General features: G+C 33.3%; 1 protein-coding gene across 1 annotated transcript in view; it reads left to right on the top strand.

The window, feature by feature from the left end:
• The window catches only part of LOC114328087 (espin), a 374,616-nt gene that overhangs the window by 94,154 nt on the left and 258,684 nt on the right, over window positions 1–21,778 (top strand). Inside the window, exon 2 of the mRNA XM_050642375.1 lies at window positions 2,157–2,330. Coding sequence (XP_050498332.1) covers window positions 2,215–2,330 — 116 coding nt within the window. The 5' untranslated portion in view covers window positions 2,157–2,214. The remainder of the gene's footprint in view (window positions 1–2,156; window positions 2,331–21,778) is intronic.

Below are 21,778 nucleotides of genomic sequence, written 5' to 3'. Positions count from 1 at the left end.
CATTAAAATGTGAAAAGCTTCAATTATCCATGTCTGTCTGTCTCACAAATCTGTCATGAAACATATTCTCACTTTCACTTATACCCTATCCTTCTACAATTTGCAAGGAAAAAGAGCGATAAATTCATCAAAATGGGTGATCTAAAATTTGCATCCCACAACACGTCAATTTATCTAGATAAAAGATCAAACGAATGTTGATTCCTATCCTAGTACTCCTACTATCTTTATTTAAAATTTATTCCTTTTGGCTGTGCCACACTGTATATTTCTTATATTTCACTTGTTAGTTAAATCTGTTACTAGTAGATAGGCAACCAACATTACTGGTACGTACTTTCTCCAGTTTATCTGGTACTTTAACATTATGCGCTATGTAGCATGTTATTTTTCATATGTATATTTTTCATTTTTAGGATATGTTGTTAGTTTGTGTATACATAATTTACTTACTAATGTGTTACATAATTTATCACTCTAGTTACTAGCTTATTAGATAGTATTATGTGATACTTATCTCTTAATTATTTGTTAAAAGTGTTGTATGGTGACAACTATCTATTTATTATGGTACGGGAGCCCAAGCGGGTATTTTTGCAGTTACTCGAGCGCGTCAGATTATCATATGAGGAGAAACCTGGTACCATGAAGATGTACCTCTACCATAAATTGGCTCTTAACACAGAGGAGTTCGTTAAAGGGGGCCCGAAAAAAATATATCCTTAAAAAAACTCGAAATTGTCAGATTAAGATAAAGTAAGTTAAGTACATGCAAGAGAGTGTATATTTCAAAAATCTGACGATTTGGGCCGGGCGTAAGGAAATGGGTGAGTCCCAAAGTTTCACAAGAAAAATCGAATATTTCGCGAAATGAATGACAGATCGAAAAACTAAAAAAGGTGTGCTCAATATTTTTTAAAAATCTATCAAAAGATACCAAACACGACTTCCCACGGAGAGGGGTGGGGGTAAATTTAATATTTTAAATACGAATCCCGAGATATTTCGCGAAATAAACATCAAATCGAAAAGCCTATCGAATGGCACCAAACACGACCCCCCCACGGAGATGGTTGGGGGGTTACTTTAAAATCTTAAATATGAGCCCCCATCTTTTTATTGTAGATTTGGATTCCTTACTTAAAAATAAGTAACTTTTATTGGAAACATTTTTTCGAATTATGGATAGATGGCGTTATAATCGGAAAAAACGATTGTTGGAACGTTATAAACCGACATGTAGTTTTTTTTCCTAGAAGCCGTCTGTTGTGAACCGGTCGTACTGCAGCCACATGGCTTATTGCATATCTTCCATTCCTTTATGAAACCCATTCCAGAATTCTGGAACCCTGTACCAGCTTATACACGTCTAGTGGGTGGGTGCCATATATATTTGGAATTTGGATTCACTTCGATGTCTTCGAAAAGTGTTTGCTGTCTTTGATCCAATGCCTCACGGTCATGCAAGATATGGTTGACTGTTTCAGGTTCTCTGTTACAGAGTCTGCAGCTCAAGTCTCCATGAAATAACAGCAACATTGTAAGCAGGTGACCCTTAACTGGTGCATACCCAGTGAGGAAACCTGTTATGACTCTGAGCTAATTCCTGCTTGTTTTCAACAGTAATTCAGCCCTACTAGCACATATCCGTCCTATATACAACTTGCCATGTGTTTGACCAGGTATACCCTTCCAGTGTGACCGACATGTAGTAGTGGTAGTATTATTCTTAAAAATAAAAAACCATTTCAATGTTTTTTAGATTTTCATTGATTAAATAACTTATTTTTACCTAACCACGTTTACGTCATGGTATTATGATTTGTCTTGTTGATAAATTCAGTCAATTATTTATAAAAATAGTAGGTAGCTGTTTAAATTTTTATATTTTACGATGTTGTTACGTTCATCATATTTTACAATTATTATTATTTGATAACCCGCGTTTAAAATAGTTTAAATATTACCATTGATTATAGACACGGATGATCAATGATATTACTGAAAGTTTAAACATTATTAGTTATAGTTACCCTGTAGGTATGGTGTATTACATGTTGCCTACATTTCAGGCGAAACGATCGCCAGTGTAATATAAGTTGTCTACCTCTAGTTGCAACACCTCTCATTAATTTCACCTTTCTTGTGTTTTACAGATACGGTAGATTGAACGTTCTACGCTGGCTTCTTTGGGAGGCGGAATCCCGCGAAGACATGCCGGCCTTGGAGAAAGTCGCGGCCAACAATACGACATTGGCACTGCATTATGCGGCGGCTAGAGGATGTTTGGATTGCGTCCGCTTGTTAGTGGATTCATCACCGGAATTAAGGTAAATCTTTATGAATGAAACGAAAAACACTGATAATGTACAGTATGTACAATATAGATACCGTTGCACGTCATCCGCGTCATAGCACGTGACGTCACATGATACCAGCATGAACTATGTAAGTGGTACTTAGGTTTGTTCCTCTTTAAAATCGTTTAGCCGAGTACACTGTAATTACAGCAACTAGACATAGGTACAGTAGAACCCCGCTAATCCGAATGTTCGGCAAATCCAAACCAATGGAATGCGAGAAAAATTTAAAAATTCAAGACAAACACTTAAAACATGATTATACAGAGTAAGAGCAGAAAATTGAACAATCTAGGATTAATAGGTCTTTGAAATTCAAAATTTCTTAAAAATTAATACCTACTTGATACGTAGTGCTTTTACGTCCGTTCTCTTGTAGTCAACTTGAGTCCAAAAATATTGTCCACACTCTTGCGAGAACGTTTGCAGCCCTAAGAAGCATTCTTAAAGAAGTCGGTCACTTTCTTCTGACGTATGGAGGTGTAGCGAATTGACGCAACAATGTTAAACCATTTACGTATAAACATTACGTCGAACGGTAACGCAGCAGAGTTCTGCTCCACGTAACGTAGAGCCACACCCAGAGCTTTAGTGGCATCTGCACGTGACACTCGATATGGCAGGGAAACTTCTTCCACGCTTTCTTCATCTTCATTAGGGTTGCCTTGAGGCTGAACCAAGTCTACAATGTCTTCATCCATGAATTCTTGGTGTCCATTGTCGTCAGCTTCAATCCATTCTGTAATTGCACTTTATTTTTCGTTTTCTCATCCTGTTGTTGTACGACTTCTAAGTCATCTTTTAATGGAGAGTGGAAAAATGGATCTTCTTCAAATTGTAAATCTAGCCAGCGAGTTAGCGACTAAACACAAACAATGACACTGGCTCTGAAGTTGAAAGCTTTGAATTATTGGTTAAGCTAACTTTCGGATAATCCGAACTTTTCGGAATACGAACAGGCTGTCCCCCAATTAGTTCGGATTTGCGGGGTTCTACTGTATTTTATTATATACGCGTAGAAATAATATTGGAAGATTTCTATTAATAAATGAGAATCTTCCTTTCAAACACCAGCAGCTTATCTATTTCCCGCTGATGTAGAGTTCAAGTTTCACTTCCATATTATCATGTAACAACTAGGCGAATGATTGACATGCACAGTCTTAATTCAGATTGTCTTTTTAGCAGCTTAAAACTTAATAATGATGATTAGTCCAGGGCTCATCTGTTTTGAGATGGACGTTGAGAGGTGACTCAAATTTTTTTGCAGAAATTGCTTAAAAATAACTCAAATAATAATATTTGAGTTATCCTCCCACTCAAAATGGCCCGGAACATTGTTTAAATAATCAAAATGTCAAAATATGAAGGAAAAATTCGATTTTTTTATTGGTTTTTTGAATATAACTTTAAATCTGTTCATTTTTGAGAAAAGTTGTACTGACATAAAAGTTGCGTTATTAAATTTACTATAATATAGAATTGATTAAAAATTTAAAAAGTAGTCACCCTTGTTGCAAAATAGCAATACTTGCGAAAAAAAAACATACAAAAACAAGTATTCGCATTTTACGTTTTTCAGCCATTTATGCTACACTTTGGACCTTCATATTTTACCCAGAAAAACTTTATGATATAGTAAAGCAACACTGTAAATTTCATTAAGATCGGTTGAATAGATTTTGCAAAATAAATTTTGCAATCCAGCTTTCGCAAAAAAATTCATTTTTTAAAAATGTTGCAGGACTGAAAATAAAGCAGATAGTAAGTTGAATTTTTTTTACGTATAGAAGTGTACTGTACCTTTTATTTGCAATTTGCAAAATTAAAATCGATTAACTGCCACGCCGTCAGGAATTTTTTTAAATAAACATTAATTTTTGGTGCTGCGTGCAGGACAGCGGTGTTCGATTCACACAAGTTGATTTCCATCAAAATTTCTTCTAATCTTTATTTAATATATTATTTTCTTACTCTATATTTTGTTGTATTTTAATATTTTAATTCCACAAAAATCAAACTAATTTTATTATTGTTTGTGAAATATTGTTTAAACAATTGCATATGTTTAAAAATAATAAACTTTTATTCTCTAAGTTAAAATATATGAACAAAGAAAGTTTTTGCTAAAAAAGTGTTATTTCAAAGGATAGAGTATGTGTTTTTATTTTGCAATAAACAAATTTATTTATTTATATCGAAATGTAATAAACATTAAAATGTATCAATCATTATCAAAGGTCATTGAAATGCCCAATCAGAGCAAACTATCCGCTGTCCTGCGCGTAGCACCAATAATTAATATTTATTTAAAAAAATTCCTGACGGCGTGGCAGTTAATCGATTTTAATTTTGCAAATTGCAAATAAAAGGTACAGTACACTTCTATACGTAAAAAAATTTTTAACTTGCTATCTGCTTAATTTTCAGTCCTGTAATAATTTAAAAAAACGAATTTTTTTTTGCGAAAGCTGGATTGCAAAATTTATTTTGCAAAATCTATTGAACCGCTCTTAATGAAATTTACAGTATTGTTTTACTGTATCATAAAGTTTTTCTGGGTGAAATATGAAGGTCCTAAGTCTAGCATGAATGGTTGAAAAAACGTAAAATGAGAATACTTGTTTTTGTATAGTTTTTTCGCAATTATTGCTATTTTGCAACAAGGGTGACTATTTTTTAAATTTATAACCAATTCTATATTGTAGGAAATTTAATTATCCAACTTTTATGTCAGTACAACTTTTCTCGGAAATGAATACTTTTAAAGTTATAATCAAAAAACGAAGAAAAAAATCGAATTTTTCCTTCATTTTTTGACATTTTGATTATTTAAACAATGTTCCGGACCTTTTTGGGAGGGAGGTTAACTCAAATATTATTATTTGAGTTATTTTCAAGCAATTTGTGCAAAAAAAATTGAGTCACCTCTCAATGTCCAAATGTACTAATATTTTTACAGATCCGCCCTGGTCTAGATATAAAGTATAATGCTCTATTCCTCGCAACTATCCTTGCCGAGATCTCTTTTTTTCTATATGATTGTCATTTGTGATTACCGCCCCAAATATTTAAACTCGCTTTTACTACTTCGAAGTTGTGGTCATTAATAGTTATGTTCTGCCTAACTCTTGTTCTACAGCATACTGCCCGGTCTACAATACCTGACAGCTATTCTTCGTTCAGGGGCGTCATTTGGGCGTCCAGGGGGGGCATTTGCCCCCCCTGGTCCTAAAAAATGACTGAAGTTTACAAAAAATACATCAATATTGATCATAATATCATATATAATGTATAATATATATAGTGCTTGCCCCCCCCCAAACAAAATCTCAAATGACGCTCCTGTCTTCGTTCATTATTATTAATAATTCATCAGTAGTTTTCCTGAGCACAGCCACGTAGTTAGGATTGAAGCCTCTTTATTCCTTTGACACCGATTTGTAAAATGCTCGACTATTTGACTGGTGTGACTATTCCTTTCAATTGGTTTATATTCCTGTTTTTCTCATTTCTTTTTTTTCTCTCTACTTAGATTTCTTGTTTCTTACTAAAGTTCTTCTAGAACCTAATATTATATTGTTACATGATGTCTACTAAACTCTACACACAAAATAATTAAAGTTGGCCAAATTTTATGAAACAGTGACCTAGATTAGTTACTTTATTATTCTAACTAAGAAATAAGCCACAATTTAACTTAAAAAATGATTTTATTAACGTTTCGACTTCCACCTCGGACAGTTATTTTATTATTTTAACTAAGAAATAAGCCACAATTTAACTTAAAAAATTATTTTTTTGACGTCTCGACTTCCACCTCGGACATCGTTATCAATAATATTCTAAAAAGTTACGTTATAAAATAAAATTTATTTTGGGGACGATTTCCGAAGTGGAAATAAAAACTGAAATTGTGGTATATTAATTCATAATATAAATAGTAAATAATTGATTATTATTTTCGTGACTCTAATATTCTTGAAGTCAAATGTATTTTTTGAGTTGTAAGTACATATATTTCAAAATTGTAAAGAAATAAATTTGAAATCGTTAAGACATGTAATAAACAAACGACAATAAAGTTTAATAAATTAATTAGTTACACAACTTCCCTATCAAATTTTCATCACAATAAAATACCAATAACACCTATTTAAGGTAAATATTTCATAACTTAAGCTTGTATATTTATCAATTAACGATTTAAGTATAACCAATAAACGAATCATGTAGTGTAACATACTACACAATAGGAGAAAAGCTGAAATGACGAAATTTGAAAGTCTTCATAACAGATATTACAACAAAATAAACTAATGTTTGGTAAAATTGGAAATTGTCACGAAAATTGTAAAACATAATAATAAACCAAAATGACAGAAGATGCAATTTGATAAACCCCAAAGTGGATTTAGAAGTGCAAATGCGATGCAAGTGAAAAAGAAAAGACACGTATCATTTCTTGACCTAGAAAAAGCTTTCGACAAAGTAGGTACCAAGACAGAAACTTTGCAGACTATCTTTATGTTGGTCTATCAACATTGCGTCGTCTACGTAACAGAGTATGTTTACTTCTTTGTTTCCCATTCTGTATTCTATTCCTTTGTTGACGTGTTTGATGATTTCCTCCATTTTTAAATTGAAGAGCATGGGGCTCAATGAGTCTCCCTGTCTTATTCCGCTACGTATGTTTATAAATTCTGTAAGTTGTCCATCAGTCCATCTATTCTGACTTCCATTTTATTGTCTTGGTTGGTAGATATTTCAAATAATTTTTACGTGATATAGGGGGTTTTATATTAGGAACAAAACAAGGAAGACACACTTCTATACCAGAAATAAGTTCACAATTTGTGACGAACAATTTATTTTGGTTGACGATATTCCAGATTTAGCAATATAATTTCGAGAATGTGTTAGAAAATCATCCCTTTCTGTAGGTCCAGGATATCAGCGATGTGTTTGCAATTGACAAAATTAAAGATAATAAGTCCAATAGTATGGACTCACACATGCAACCCATTCATTATTTAAAGATAATAATTCTCCGAAGATGCATTTTAACTTATTGAATTTTAATAATATCTGAATCACTTACGATATGCTGATGATATTGTATTAATAGCAGAAAGAAGTGAAGAATTACAAAGAATGATGGAAGAACTAGATAGAGAATCGACAAAGATAGGACTGAAGATGAATTACAGTAAAACAAAAACCATGACCAATCAACAAGAAGAACTAGTAATTACAGTGGCACAAACAAGAATAGAACAAGTAAAAGAATATATATATCTAGGACAAATCACTAGATTAAATAGAGAAAATCAGACCGAAGAAATAAAGAGAAGAATAAGGTTGGCCTGGGCATCATTCGGAAAACTGTCTTATATTCTTAAGAACAGAAAATACCCGCAATACCTAAAAACAAAAGTCTTCAATCAATGTATACTCCCTGTTTTAATATATGGCTCTCAGACATGGACGTTTACAAAAGACAATATGGAAAAAATAGCAAAGACAGAAAGAGCCATGGAAAGACAAATGCTGAACATTAAATTATCAGACAGGAAAAGAAACGAATGGATCCGTAACAAAACAAAAGTGAAAGACGTCTCTACCCAAGTAGCAAATGGAAGTTCGCCGGACACACCCTACGGCAGAAGGATGAAAGATGGACTAAGTTGGTAATACATTGGAGACCATGGAACCACAAACGAAAAAGGGGAAGGCCACAGATGCGATGGTCAGATGACCATCGCATCGATGACACTGGGTCAAAATGGATGCAAATTGCCCAAGATAGAGAGGCATGGAAGAAGGAAGAGGAGGCCTATATCCAAGGATGGATGTTTAGGGCTGATTAGATAGAATTCTCCGAAGATGCATTTTAACTTATTCAATTTTAATAATATTTTTTAAAACTGTATAAACATTTTCAATTTCTTTGTAACACGATAATGCAGCAGCTGCATAATGCTCTGGTTAAATCGGAGAGTGCAGGAAGAGTCTATACCGGTTTCGGAGGTCTTTTCCTCCTCATCAGTAGTCCCATATCCTCTTCTCTCCGATTTCCCCAGGCATCACACTTTGGGTCTTTCCGAATTGCAAAGAAAGAAATGTCACGGATGAACTAGAGCCATCTACCGAAAAACAAAGTAAGTTATCAATCGAAGTAGCACAGAAAACGACAATAAATTAATATCGTTCCCATACCACCAGATTGACAACAGGTGGAATATTTTCTTTGGTTACACCTCCTGAGATTTTTAAAATTTATAAATCATACAGGATGTCGAGGAAATTAAGATGAGAGAATTTTAAATAATTCACCACTCATCATTACTCAAAAGAGTAAATTAATTAAAAATGTATAAACATTCTTAACTTCTTTGCAACACGAAAATGCAGCAGCTGAGCTGCATAATGCTCTGGTTAAATCTTTATTTGCAATTCGAGTGGCTTGAAAGGCCCAAAGTGTGATGCCTGGGGAAATCGGAGAGAAGAGGATATGGGACTACTGATGAAGGAAGACTTCCGAAACCGGTAGAGACTCTTCCTGCACTCTCTGATTTAACCAGAGCATTATGCAGCTCAGCTGCTGCATTTTCGTGTTGCAAAGAAATTGAAAATGTTTATACATTTTTAATTCATTTACTCTTTTGTAGGAGTATTAAAACTACCGGTCTGGACGGTAGGGACATTAGAATAATCGCAAATTTGTATTGGGGCCAGGCTGCATGTATTAGGGTTGCGAATCAGTGCTCTGAAGAAGTAAAAATCAAGCGCGGAGTTCGACAAGGCTGTATATTGTCACCAATGTTGTTTAATCTTTACGCTGAAACAATCTTAAATGAAGTCTTGGAAAACGCAAAAGAGGGAATACTCATTAATGGTATGCTTATGAACAATATCAGATACGCAGATGACACCTTGTTGCTGACTGGATCAATTGAACATCTTCAAGCGTTATTGAATCGAATGGTGGCATTCTACGCGATATATGGACTCAAACTCAACGCAAGAAAAACAAAGTTTATGGTTATTAGTAAACAGGCAGCCGTAAATAATAATAACTATAACGTAACAATCGGTAATGACTCAATTGAACGAGTAAGTAATCTTGTATATCTGGGTACTCACATGCAACTTCGCATAAGAATGGTCCGATGTTATATATTCCCAGTACTACTTTACGGGGTTGAAGCATGAAGCATGAAGACACTGACAGAATCGCTTTTAAAAAACCTAGAAGCATTTGAAATGTGGGTCTACCGCCGTATTCTGAAGATCAGTTGGGTAGAAAGAGTCACAAACGAAAGGGTTTTGCAACGTTTGAATAAAAGTTGCGAAGTAGTGAACACGGTTAAAAGGCGCAAATTGGAATACTTTGGTCATATAATGCGTCACCCAGAAAAATATGACATACTTCACCTTGTCATGCAAGGTAAAATAATGGGAAAAAGAAGTGTGGGCCGCCGTACAACTTCTTGGCTTAAAAACCTACGCCAATGGTTTGGGAAAACTAGCACTGAACTATTTCGTGCGGCTGTAAATAAGACAATGATTGTTAATATGCTGCGCAACATGAGAGCCAACGATCGACAAGCGGTCTCGGCACCTTAAGAAGAAGAAGAAGGAGTATTAAGGAATCTTTCTTGTTGGAACTTTTACCACGCTGATCAGATGAGTTGTGAATTATTTAAAATTCTCTCATCTTAATTTCCTCGGCATCCTGTATGATTTATAATTTTTGAAAATCTCGGGAGGTTGTAACCAAAGAAAGTATTCCACCAGTTGTCAATCTGGTGGTATGGGAACGATATTTATTGTCGTTTTCTGTGCTACTTCGATTGATAACTTACTTTGTTAATATTTTTTATATCAATTGTTGAGTTTTCTACTTTTAAAATATATTGTTGTCATTTTCCTTTCTATTTCGTGAACATCTTCATTTTCTTTTTTAAAATGTAAGAACTAGTCCATACACTGTTAATATTGATTCACTAAATTACAGGAACAAAGAATACTTCGTATACCTACTGGTATATTTAAAACAATTAAAGAACATAGGTACTTACGCAAGCAAGTTGATGTTTATCTGTTCTTCTTAATGTTATAAGTGAAAATAATGGGCATTTATAAATTACGTTCGCTAATAACACCATAACGTACCATTAATAAAAATAAACGTTCTGGAAATTTCAGACGAATATTTTTTTAAACTTTCTACTACTTCCTGTATATACATAATACTGAATATATGAGGAAGTTCAGATTAAATAAAATTTGTTACTGACCACAAAATTTGAAGTATTTATCAAAAATATGACATAACAAATTTGCAACTATGTAATTAGTTTCTTAAATAATTTTACAGTTTCTCAGTATCACATTATTATTTTTTTCTATATTTTCTATAAGGACAGTATAATAATGACTGTTTTAATTTTTGTAACTATTTTCCAGTAAAAATGAATGGGAATTGTCAGAGTTTGCTTAAAGATTACAAAAAAAATAAATTGGAAGAAGGTGCAAGAAGAACAAGATCTTGTTAACACAATAAAATATTGTTAACGAAGAGATCTTAGACTCTTTATATGCACAAATATTAAAAATATCACTACAAATAAGGTTTTAATAAGAAATATTATGTGGAGCATTTTAAACACCTTTTCATTTCATGATATCTGATTCATCATCATTCTCTTTGCCAATATCCCTATGCTGGTCGGCTTCCCTAATTACATTTCTCCATAAGTTTCTATCTTGGGTCATATCAGTACCAATCCCGTTTACCGACATGTTCTGCCTAAGCGTCTCTCCCCAGGTCTTCTTTGGTTGTCCTCTCGTCCTACTTCTTCCAGAAACCCGTAGTTCAACAATTTTTCTTGTTGGGCGATTAACGTCTCGACGTTGAATATTACCAAACCACCTTAACCTATGCTCTCTCATTTTGCATCAACTGGTGCCACCCGTAGACTTTCCCTCATGTACTCATTCCTAATTTAATCCTTTTTTGTTACACCTCTCATCCAAACATTGTCATTTCCGCCGCATGCATTTGTTGTTCCTCTTTCTTTTTAACTGTGCAACATTCAGTTCCATATATTATAGTCAGTGTTATCGCTGTTTTATAGAATTTTTCCTTTAGCTTCATTGGAATTTTTCTGTCACACAACACACCACTCGCCTCCTTCCATTTCATCCATCCAACCCTAATTCTATTGCATACATCTTAATTTATTTCCCCATTACTCTGTAATATCGGTCCTAGGTATTTAAAACTCTCACTTTTCACAATCATTTCACAATTCAACGATATCATTTTATTTGTAGTAACTCGCATCTTTAAACGAACGTTCCAAATACTCTACTAAGCTTTAAGCCCTACTACTTTAATTGCCCTACTAAGTTTTAACCCTTTTTCCTCAAGAGCTTATCTCCACTGTTCCAGTTTTTGTTCTAAGTCCTCTTCACTATTTCCCACCAACACCACATCATGACCATACATTAAGCACCAGGGAAGGTTACACTGTAGTTTCGCTGATATCTAATTATCTAAAATCTAAAAATCTTAAAATCTAAAACTAATTAGAATAAATACGGACTAAGTACCGATCCTTGGTGCAATCCTACTTTCACATGAAATCAGGAACTGATTTTCTATGACAAAAACCTTTGCCTCAACTGATGCAACTACATATTTACTTGGTGATTTTATTACTAGAGCAATAATAATCTTCCAATTACTTCTAAATGAACAAATATGACAAACCCGTAATACGCGTGAAGCTTCATAGCCATTTCATGACGTTTATGTCGCCGTTGGGAGGCAAAGATTGTATTTGTTTATATTATTTGTCGTTGTGTATCTTAAGATTTTACCTTTCATAGTTTTTTAATTGTATTTTGCGAAACTTTTGTTGTTGATTTTGTGTAGTTTTTATTTAGAAGTACTTGAATGAGTTTATTTAGTTGTAAGCAGTGAATAAATAAACATGAGTGAATATTTTCAAAAGTGTATATTTTCAATACAGATGTTCCTAGTAGCTGTAAGCAAAACATTTGCAAAATAAATAATACAGATTCATTTTTCCCTCAAGAAGTGTGAGTTAACCTACAGTGGAGACAGTTTTCCAAGCTTAAGTAACATGGGCATAGTTAGTTATTTAGCATTTTTATAGGACATTTTGTAGCATGTAACCATTGTTTTTGTCTCTCAGAAAATATAATATTTAGTTCAGTTTTATGCTTAAAATGTAGCACTAATGGTAACTGATAAAACTAAACTTTATCATGATTACTTCGCATTCCACACTTCAAAACATAACAGAAATGAGGGATATTATCTTTTTAAATCGATTCTTCCAGTGCAAATGTTAATATAATCCTTATACAAAACAAAATTATAAATAAACGCAACTAAAATTATCTAAAACACATTAAGGATTAACAAAATAACATTTATGTTTGCCTCCCAGCCGCCATATTTATTTAATTTTGACAGCATGTTGGAATGCCCTATGCATTTTAATACAGTTCAATATCAATACTATTTATTTCAGCGAATAATATTGTACTTTATCAAAATTGATCTTTAGTTAAAATATTTTCGATTGGTCGATTGGTTCCGCTCGTGAAGATAAGCTCCTTTAAAAGCGTCAACCTTTCTTGCATACTCTGATTGTTACGTATAATAATAATTGTTATATCCGTCGAAATAAAAACAAATTAAGTAAGTGTATCAAGCCAGTTAGGAAACGTAGAAAGGAAGGAACTGTCTAGAACTGTATGATTAGCAACATGGTTGCTAATTAGGAGAAATTCTCACTTTCGGGCCACTCATGCTCATCAAAATATAATAAGAGGGTGTTTAAATATTTAGTGAGTTTCTTTCAAATCGTTATTTATTGAATTGGTGCACCGTTTAGTATAAATTTTATAATTATTAGAAACTCTTTGCGCACGAGTAATCAGTAATAATTTTGGGAATTGATTTTATTGGTATATTCGGTCTTGGTCTGGTGAATACTTTGTAAACGAACACTATAGTATAGTATAGTTGATCCAAAAGATGGCATAACCCAGACATCCAAAGTGAAAGTTATCCTTCAACCCCAAATTGTTCTATATAGTCCACACAATGTCCAGAAAAAAGTCACACCATTTTGAGCGTCGGGTTTGGGGGGGAGAGGGGGGAGAAATCGGTAAATTCGTAGTTTTTTAAGTTTTTCGCCAGTATTTCTAAAACTATGTGGTTTAGCATGAACAACCCTCTATACAAAATTGTTCTACATTAAATTTGAAATAAAAAAGGTTCTATGCATAATCTTTCTAAAATGAATGGTTCCAAAGTTACGGAGATAGTATAGTATAACTGGTGCAAAAAAGGCCTAACCCAAACATCCAAAGTAAAAGTTTTCCTGAACACCAAAATGTTCTATATGGTCCACATATTGTTCAGTAAAAAGTTACACCATTTTGAGCGTCCGGTTTGGGAGGGAGATGGGAGAGAAGCCGGTAAATTAGTAGTTTTTTTTTACGTTTTTCGTCAATATTTCTAAAACTATGCTTTAGCGTAAACAATGTTATATACAAAAATGTTCTACATGAAATTTAAAACAAAAAATGTTCTATACATAATTGTTATAAAATCAACGGTTCCAGAGTTACGGAGGGTGAAAAGTCGAGGTTTTCGATAATTTTTATATTTTTTGGGCAATATTTATGAAATAACTATAACAAAAACCCAGACATCCAAAGTGAAAGTTATCCTCCAACACCAAATTTTTCTATATGGTCCACATAATGTTCAGAAAAAAGTCACACCATTTTGAGCGTCGGGTTTTGGGGGGAGATGAGGGAGAAATCGGTGAATATAAAAAGTATCGAAAACCTCCACTTTTCACCCTCCGTAACTTTGGAACAGTTGATTTTATAACAATTATGTATGGAACCTTTTTTGTTTTAAATTTTATGTAGAACATTTTTCTATAGAACATTCCTTACGCTAAAGCATAGCTTTAGAAATATTGACGAAAAACGTAAAAAAACTACTATTTTACCGAATTCTCCGCCATCTGCCCCCCAAACCGGACGCTCAAAATTGTGTAACTTTTTACTGAACAATATGTGGACCATATAGAACAATTTGGTGTTGAAGGAAAACTTTTACTTTGGATGTCTGGGTTAGGCCTTTTTTGGACCAATTATACTATACTACCTCCGTAACTTTGGAACCGTTAATTTTAGAAGGGTTATGCATAGGGCCTTTTTTATTTCAAATTTAATGTAGAACAATTTTGTGTAGAGGGTTGTTCATGCTAAACCGCTTAGTTTTAGAAATATTGACGAAAAACGTAAAAACTAGGAATTTGCAAATTTCTCCCCCCCAAACCCGACGCTCAAAATGGTGTGACTTTCTTTTGAACATTATGTGGACCATATAGAACAATTTGGTGTTAGAGGATAACTTTCACTTTGGATGTCTGGGTTTGGGTCTAACTATACCATACTACTATATAAACGGATTAAATCAAAACGTTTACGTTTAGTGTATGACGTCGATGTAAGAAAGACTTCTTCTTCTAATGAGCCGTATTCAAATTTGAACATAGCAAATCCTCTGTAGTTAAAACTTCCACCTCTTCTATATTTTCTTCTTCGTAAGGATGTAGTAGCGTCATGTAATTTGTTTGACTGTTAAGGGTGTAAGAATGTATTATGTGTAGAGAGCGGAATATATGCAACACAACATTACCAAAATATGCGCATATATATGCATTACTTTTACTACAAATATGCAGGAATTTTTTCTAAATTTGTCTAAATATGCAAATGCATATTAAAAATACTCAAAAATAAAACAATATATAAACATTTATGTTTAAAAGATTCAACCTACATTTATGTTTAATACATATTTATTTTTCACATAAAAACAAATGAAATGACACACAAAAACTGAGGGTCTAGACGTTTCATCGCCGCCGTTTCGATGCCGCCAGTTCGATGCCGATGCCGGCCGATTCATCGCCAGTCAATTAATCGCTATCTGATATATTTCCGAATTTTCGACAGTTACAATTATTAGTTATTTTTAGTATTAATTAGGAATTCTAGGAAATGCGAGATATGACGGCGATGAAATGGACTGGCGATGAACCGGCGGCATCGAAACGGCCGGCGATGAACCGGCGGCATCGAAACGTCCCATTCCGAAAAACTGATATTATAATTAAATTAAGAATCTAAATAATAGTATGAATTTTTAATCAAATATTTTTCAAAATTTTCAACTAGCAACTTTCGCCTTCTATCACTAAAAACGTGTTTGGACACAGAAAAAGTGCGTTCTACATCTACTGATGTTATAGAACAATATTTTAATTTAGGCAGTAAACTAATTTGCCAAGTCGTAAGATCTTCAGAAAAGTTGCCTTCAAAAATACGTACAACTTTCCTCAAACAATCGAAGCCCTCATTTTTTTCTAAAACATTTTTTAATTTATTTCTAATTGTAATCCCTGTATTTCCGGGAATTTTTTGACAATGAGCAGAAAAAGTGTTAACAAGATTAACCGAATCACTTAATTGTAAATTCCTTTGTTCTAATGACTTTATTAGATCTGGTAAAAAACTAAAATTAACTTTTATGAACATAAGTTCTTTAGCAATTTGTACGTTACTTAAAAGTTCTTGAGTTTCAGTTACACACTGCGAGTCATTTTGAATATCTAACACAACGTCTTTTATGGCATCAAAATGATTTGCGTAGAAAATGAATGTAACTTACGATTTTGGAACAGGCCTTGCAAAATACTTTGTCTCCACTTAGCTTTAACTCGGGAAAACACTTTATCCAAGCACTTTTTTGAATGGTAGACATATTTAAATTTAATATATACCAATCACTTCAAAAACACTAAATACGATACAACGTTTACTTTAAACAAATGTTGGCCGGAAACTGACAAAATAAATATTAGACCCTTAAAAGCAGGTAGGTACCTACGACTTGCTACGCTAATAAAATAATATTTTTCTGGGAACACCCATAATTGTTAAATTCAGGTAGTAATGGGAAAGTCCAGATAGATAATAATGAGCGATAGATAGATAACTAACGAGCTCGTTCATATCGAAGTTATAAAATTCCAACTAAGAGAGGAAAATTTTAAACTTTTATATAATTTATTTTTAAAATATGCAAAATAAATCGTGTTTAGCTTAAATATGCAATGTTGTGTTTGTTGTCTGAAAATATGCAATATATGCATCTATATGCACTTTGCATATATTCCGCTCTCTAATTATGTGTAAGGCTTAGACATGTTAAAATAATTAGAGGTTAGAATATTTTTATTTCAATGGCGAAACCCCATTGTATTCGCAGGTCTCTGTAAGAAAGGACCACCGATTCCCTAGCCACTCATAGGGGGAAACCAGTAACCACTGACTCATATTCCTAGGCTTCAACACTCAGGGAGATGGACCCATTGATCCTGACGATAAACAAGAAGCAGAGAGACGCCAGACCTCTAAAGGAATGATTAAAATCTATCTTAAGATAAAAAAGCTTTCTGGGGCTTAGACGATGAAGCTAACAAAGGAACCAAGGAAAGAAAAATGTGAAACGGAACCTGGAAAGATGAAAATCTTCACAAGAAGACCAACACTATCGAGAATAAAGATATGTCTACGAAACACGAAAAGATCAAAAGAGTTGGGGATAAAATATCCCGCTCTGAGTCAGAAACTCCTAAAATTGACAATAACGAAGCCAAAAAGAGTAAAATTATCTCGAAAAGGGTGAGATACAGCGAGGCGGCGAAGGGCGTTAAGTTGGCAGTGATACACAAACGCCATCCCGATTCTAAATTGAACCAATAACAGATAGACTTGGTAAAAGCAAACTGCTAGAAGCATTTATACTGCCTATAAATGTAGAAAGGAAGGAACTGTTTGGAAATCCATGGTTAGCAACATGGTTGCTAATTAGGAGAAATTCTCACTTTCGGGCCATTGATGCTCATCAAAATATAATAAGAGGGTGTTTAAATATTTAGTGAGTTTCTTTCAAATCGTTATTTATTGAATTGGTGCACCGTTTAGTATAAATTTGATGATTATTAGAAACTCTGCGCACGAGTAATCAGTACCTATTAATTTTGGGAATTGATTTCACTGCGGTATACTCGGTCCAGTGAAAGCTTTACATACGTCATTAATCAATTTCTTCTTAGCCTTCTATCGTCCATGTTTGAACATATACCCTTCCCCGGTGGCGCCAAAATCCCGACAGCCAAAATCCCGACAACCAAAATCCCGACGGCCAAAACACCGACACGCCAGATTCCCGACAGGCCAAAATCTCGACATGCTACAATCCTCGCATAAGCAAACATCCCGACCTACTTTTTGAATATTTATTGTTTCCTTTTCAAATGCAATACCAAATCATTATAGAGTATTGAAATTAAAAAATTAATTATTTACTAATAAGTATGGGTACTAATTAATTATTGTATATTTCAAAAGAAAAAATCATTAAACACTTTATTTTATAATATAAAAGCTATACTTACATACTGAACTAGAAGGTTGTAAGTGACATGATAATATCAATTATATGAAAATAAACTTGAATTCAGGATTTGATTATACAATATATTATTGGACTATATATTGGCGTACGTAGAGGGAATATTTAAATATTCGCGAGCGCCAGTAGTGACAAGTCTGTAAACGTTTACTGGAAATTTGACATAAATGTCAAAGTGATTAATTTAAAATTAAAAATAAAAACATTAATTTTAAAAAATATTAGTTGGTCAAAGCTGTGGTATATTTTTTTACCTTAAATATACTTACGTTTTAAATACTGAATTTTTTTTAGTTTTAGTTTTAGTTTTAAATACTGAAGTTTTTTTGATGTTCCGCAATATGTACTTATAAATTAATCTATTAATCTTAGCGCCATCTACACGATAATTGTGAAAGTATCCGACGTAAGAAATTAATATTTCATGAATAGAACGTCAAAATGATTAGCAAAATCTTAAAAAAATCTGTTACAATTTAATTACTTTTTAGCGTTGTAAATATTAAGCGATAACAATTAAATAATAAATTTAAAAATTCCCGGTGAAAGTTGCATTACTAATCCGCTAGGAGCGACACCAGCGAAGCTCAGAGCGTATACCCATGTTAGAAATTTTATTTAGAAAATTAATTCATATTAAATGGTAAATACTTTTGTTTAGTAACGAAAAATAAAAAACAGATGACCATAAACAAAAAACCAGAAATAAATGTAATTATATGTTAAAAAGGAACTTATCAAACCTGTCGGGATTCTGGCGTGTCGTGATTTTGGCCTGTCGGGATTCTGGCGTGTCGGTATTTTGGCCGTCTGGATTTTGACTATCGGGATTTTAGCTGTCGGGATTTTGGGGTAGACTTACTAATTTGTTCTGGCTATCCTTTTTATGTATATCATATACTGATTTTATCTGCGGTCTTCCTCTTGATCGTTTACATTCGTAAGGTCTCAAATGTTGTATTGTCTGCCTGCGAAGCTCCATTTGATAGAAATTTTTGTTGTTATATCCTCAACTCCTTGTTTTTTACATATCTTACACTGTCGTTCCTCTTTTTATCTGACAGTTGTATACCTAACACTGCTCTTTTCATTACCGTTTCTATTGTTTCTAGTTTACTCATATTTACCTGGTTATAATCCAGGTTTGACATACATAAATATGTCATCATAGGAAGCATTCACTGGTTGAACATTTTACTCCTCAAGTGTTAGGGTATTTTGCAGTTCTTAAGTAACCAACTAAGTTTTCTTAATCGTGCTCATGATAGTCTTGCTCTTCTAGTGATTTCCGCACTTTGGTTCTCTTTGTTGGCGGTAGCAATTTTAGTAAGTTGGTTAGTTCATACAACGATAACAATTCTAACACAAAGTCGTTAGACCACTGCATAATAAAATTACCATGGTACTGCTCGTATTGTCCTTTTCATGAGCATTTTTCAGTGCGTAACAAATGATAGGAAAAAGGGTAAGTCCGTGATAATACACATTTGTGACATTTATTCTAACATGACATTTTAGTTAAATCTGACAGTTGTCACATTTTATTTTCAATTTGGAATAAAAACAAATCAAATGTGTTTCTTGCATTTATAAAGTGGTATTTTCTTTTACTAGCCGCTAGCTGGGTCGCAGTGGTGGAAGGGGTACGTACCTAGTCTGTATCTGTATCAGCTTTCTTTGAACCGTGTTCATTTACGTACAAACGATGCCACAAATTATATCATGGTAAAATTGGTAAATCACAAATTTTTAGAGAAATAACGCTATTTCTTGTTGCGTTGATTCCCTTCTTTACTTTTATCTTTTTCTATTACATATTTTTAATTTCTCTTAGCGTGCCACGCTTAGTTCCGTGGGATCCCGGCTTAAGAGGTAGGTATGCGAGGGATAGCTGATGACAAAATTTTCACACATAGACTGGGGTAAATTCCTTATGGAATAAGAATAGACCTGTTACAGGAAACGATATAATGAATATTGCTGAAAATTCAGAATAAAACTGTGATATAACTGCTAAACTAGACTTTTTGTTATCTGCATAATTTTTTATTAGTTATATGCAGATGCCTTCCAATAATCACAATTCATAGCAATCACTAATAGACATAATTCGACATGATGAAATAACAAAGAAGAAAATTGTACATACTTTCTAGACATACTGTATTTCACCATAAAGGATTTTTCTTTTATTATCCAATTCATAGAGAGGTGAGTCAACAAGAAGAGAAACTTTTCTTTTGTGTATGATACATATTAACCTTAAATTTATTGTACACGCTATTTAATAGCGGTTATAAACTAATTTCTTTCCGGATTTTTAATGAGGAAGCGGATTTATATTTATTATAGTTTTATAAACTGGTAATTTATATTATTAATGCGTTTATTGCACGTAATGTACGTATAAATGCACATATTTCCAATGGGAATCGTACATACTGTGCTAATAAAAAATTAATCACATCGAATTTATTACCTAGTCAAAAGAACCAAAGCAGCCTTGTTCTCTGACCAAAGTGACTATCTTCTTCTTCTTTAAGTGCCATCTCTTCATCGGAGGTCGGCAATCATCATAGCTATTCGGATTTTAGAGACGGCTTCTCTGAAAAGTTCATGTGATGTATATCCGTACCATTCACTCAGGTTGAGCAGCCACGATATTCTGCGTCTCCCTATGCTTCTTTTCCTTGAATCTTTCCCTGCATAATCAATTATAGTAAGTTGTATCTCTGTCCACATGTAATATGTCCGAGATATTCAAATTTTCTTTCTATTCTAAATTGCAAGTATTACTCCTTTGAGTAACATAGGTCCATTTTCCTTTGGAATTTACCACGCTGAACAGGCGGGGTCGTGAATTGCAAGTTGTAGAATTCCTTCTTGTCTTCTTCGCTTCAGCATCCATCTGGCTTGCAAATTTTAGAAGCCATGGTGGTGTTACCAGGAAAATGTTCAAATAAGTTTTCAATTTAATACATTTAATACATATAAATATTCAAAATATTTTTAAATAAGTACATATTTTTATTAGGATGAAAACTTTGACTTTTATTTAGCAGATGCCGCTACGCTCCTACTACCATCACGTCAGTTGCAATACGGGGACTAATATACTAATATATGTCGAAAATTTCAGCTTAGGCACCTATGAAGCATAGCAACAATGCATTCCTGAAGAACCACTAAAAAGTGGTGAAATCGTCGATAAGAGTGCTGGGTGCGCTCTCTAAACTAAGTGAAAATTAAGGCAGTTTAGGCGTCGCATTGCAACTGAATAAAAATGGTATACATTTTTATTTAAAATTTTCTTGTTTTGATGGTATTTAAGATTTCCATTTCGTTATTCATCTTTGTCAGAACGTCTTTGTGACGTGTTTATTTTTATTTATTTATTTATTTATCATACGGGAAAACCCCATTAAAAGTGTAATTATAAAGTAAATATTAATAATACTAACTAGCATCAACATAAAAAAGCAGTACACATAAGAAGATACAATGCAATAATACAAACAATCAGAATATACCTAAAATATAAGATGTAACAAATATACTGTTATATTCCTATTTGATAGGAGAATTAAAATTTATAATTATAAGCAAAATTCAAATTAATATAAAAGATCTTCAATTTTCTCAGCCACGGGCATGTAAATTTAGAACAACCTGTATACAACAAATTATTATATTTAGTTTTTAAGAAAGTGATTCGAAGAAGTGTACGAAACTCGGTAACAATGCGCCTAAGATAAACAAGTTGAGTGACGCGGACCATTATAGTGTTTCGCGAAAGATTCGATCATTA

The sequence above is a fragment of the Diabrotica virgifera genome, chromosome 2 (assembly GCF_917563875.1).
Source record: "Diabrotica virgifera virgifera chromosome 2, PGI_DIABVI_V3a".
In the NCBI taxonomy this organism is placed as follows: Eukaryota; Metazoa; Arthropoda; class Insecta; order Coleoptera; family Chrysomelidae; genus Diabrotica; species Diabrotica virgifera.
Note: the sequence above shows the minus strand (reverse complement) of the source record. Positions and strands in the feature narration are given on the sequence as shown.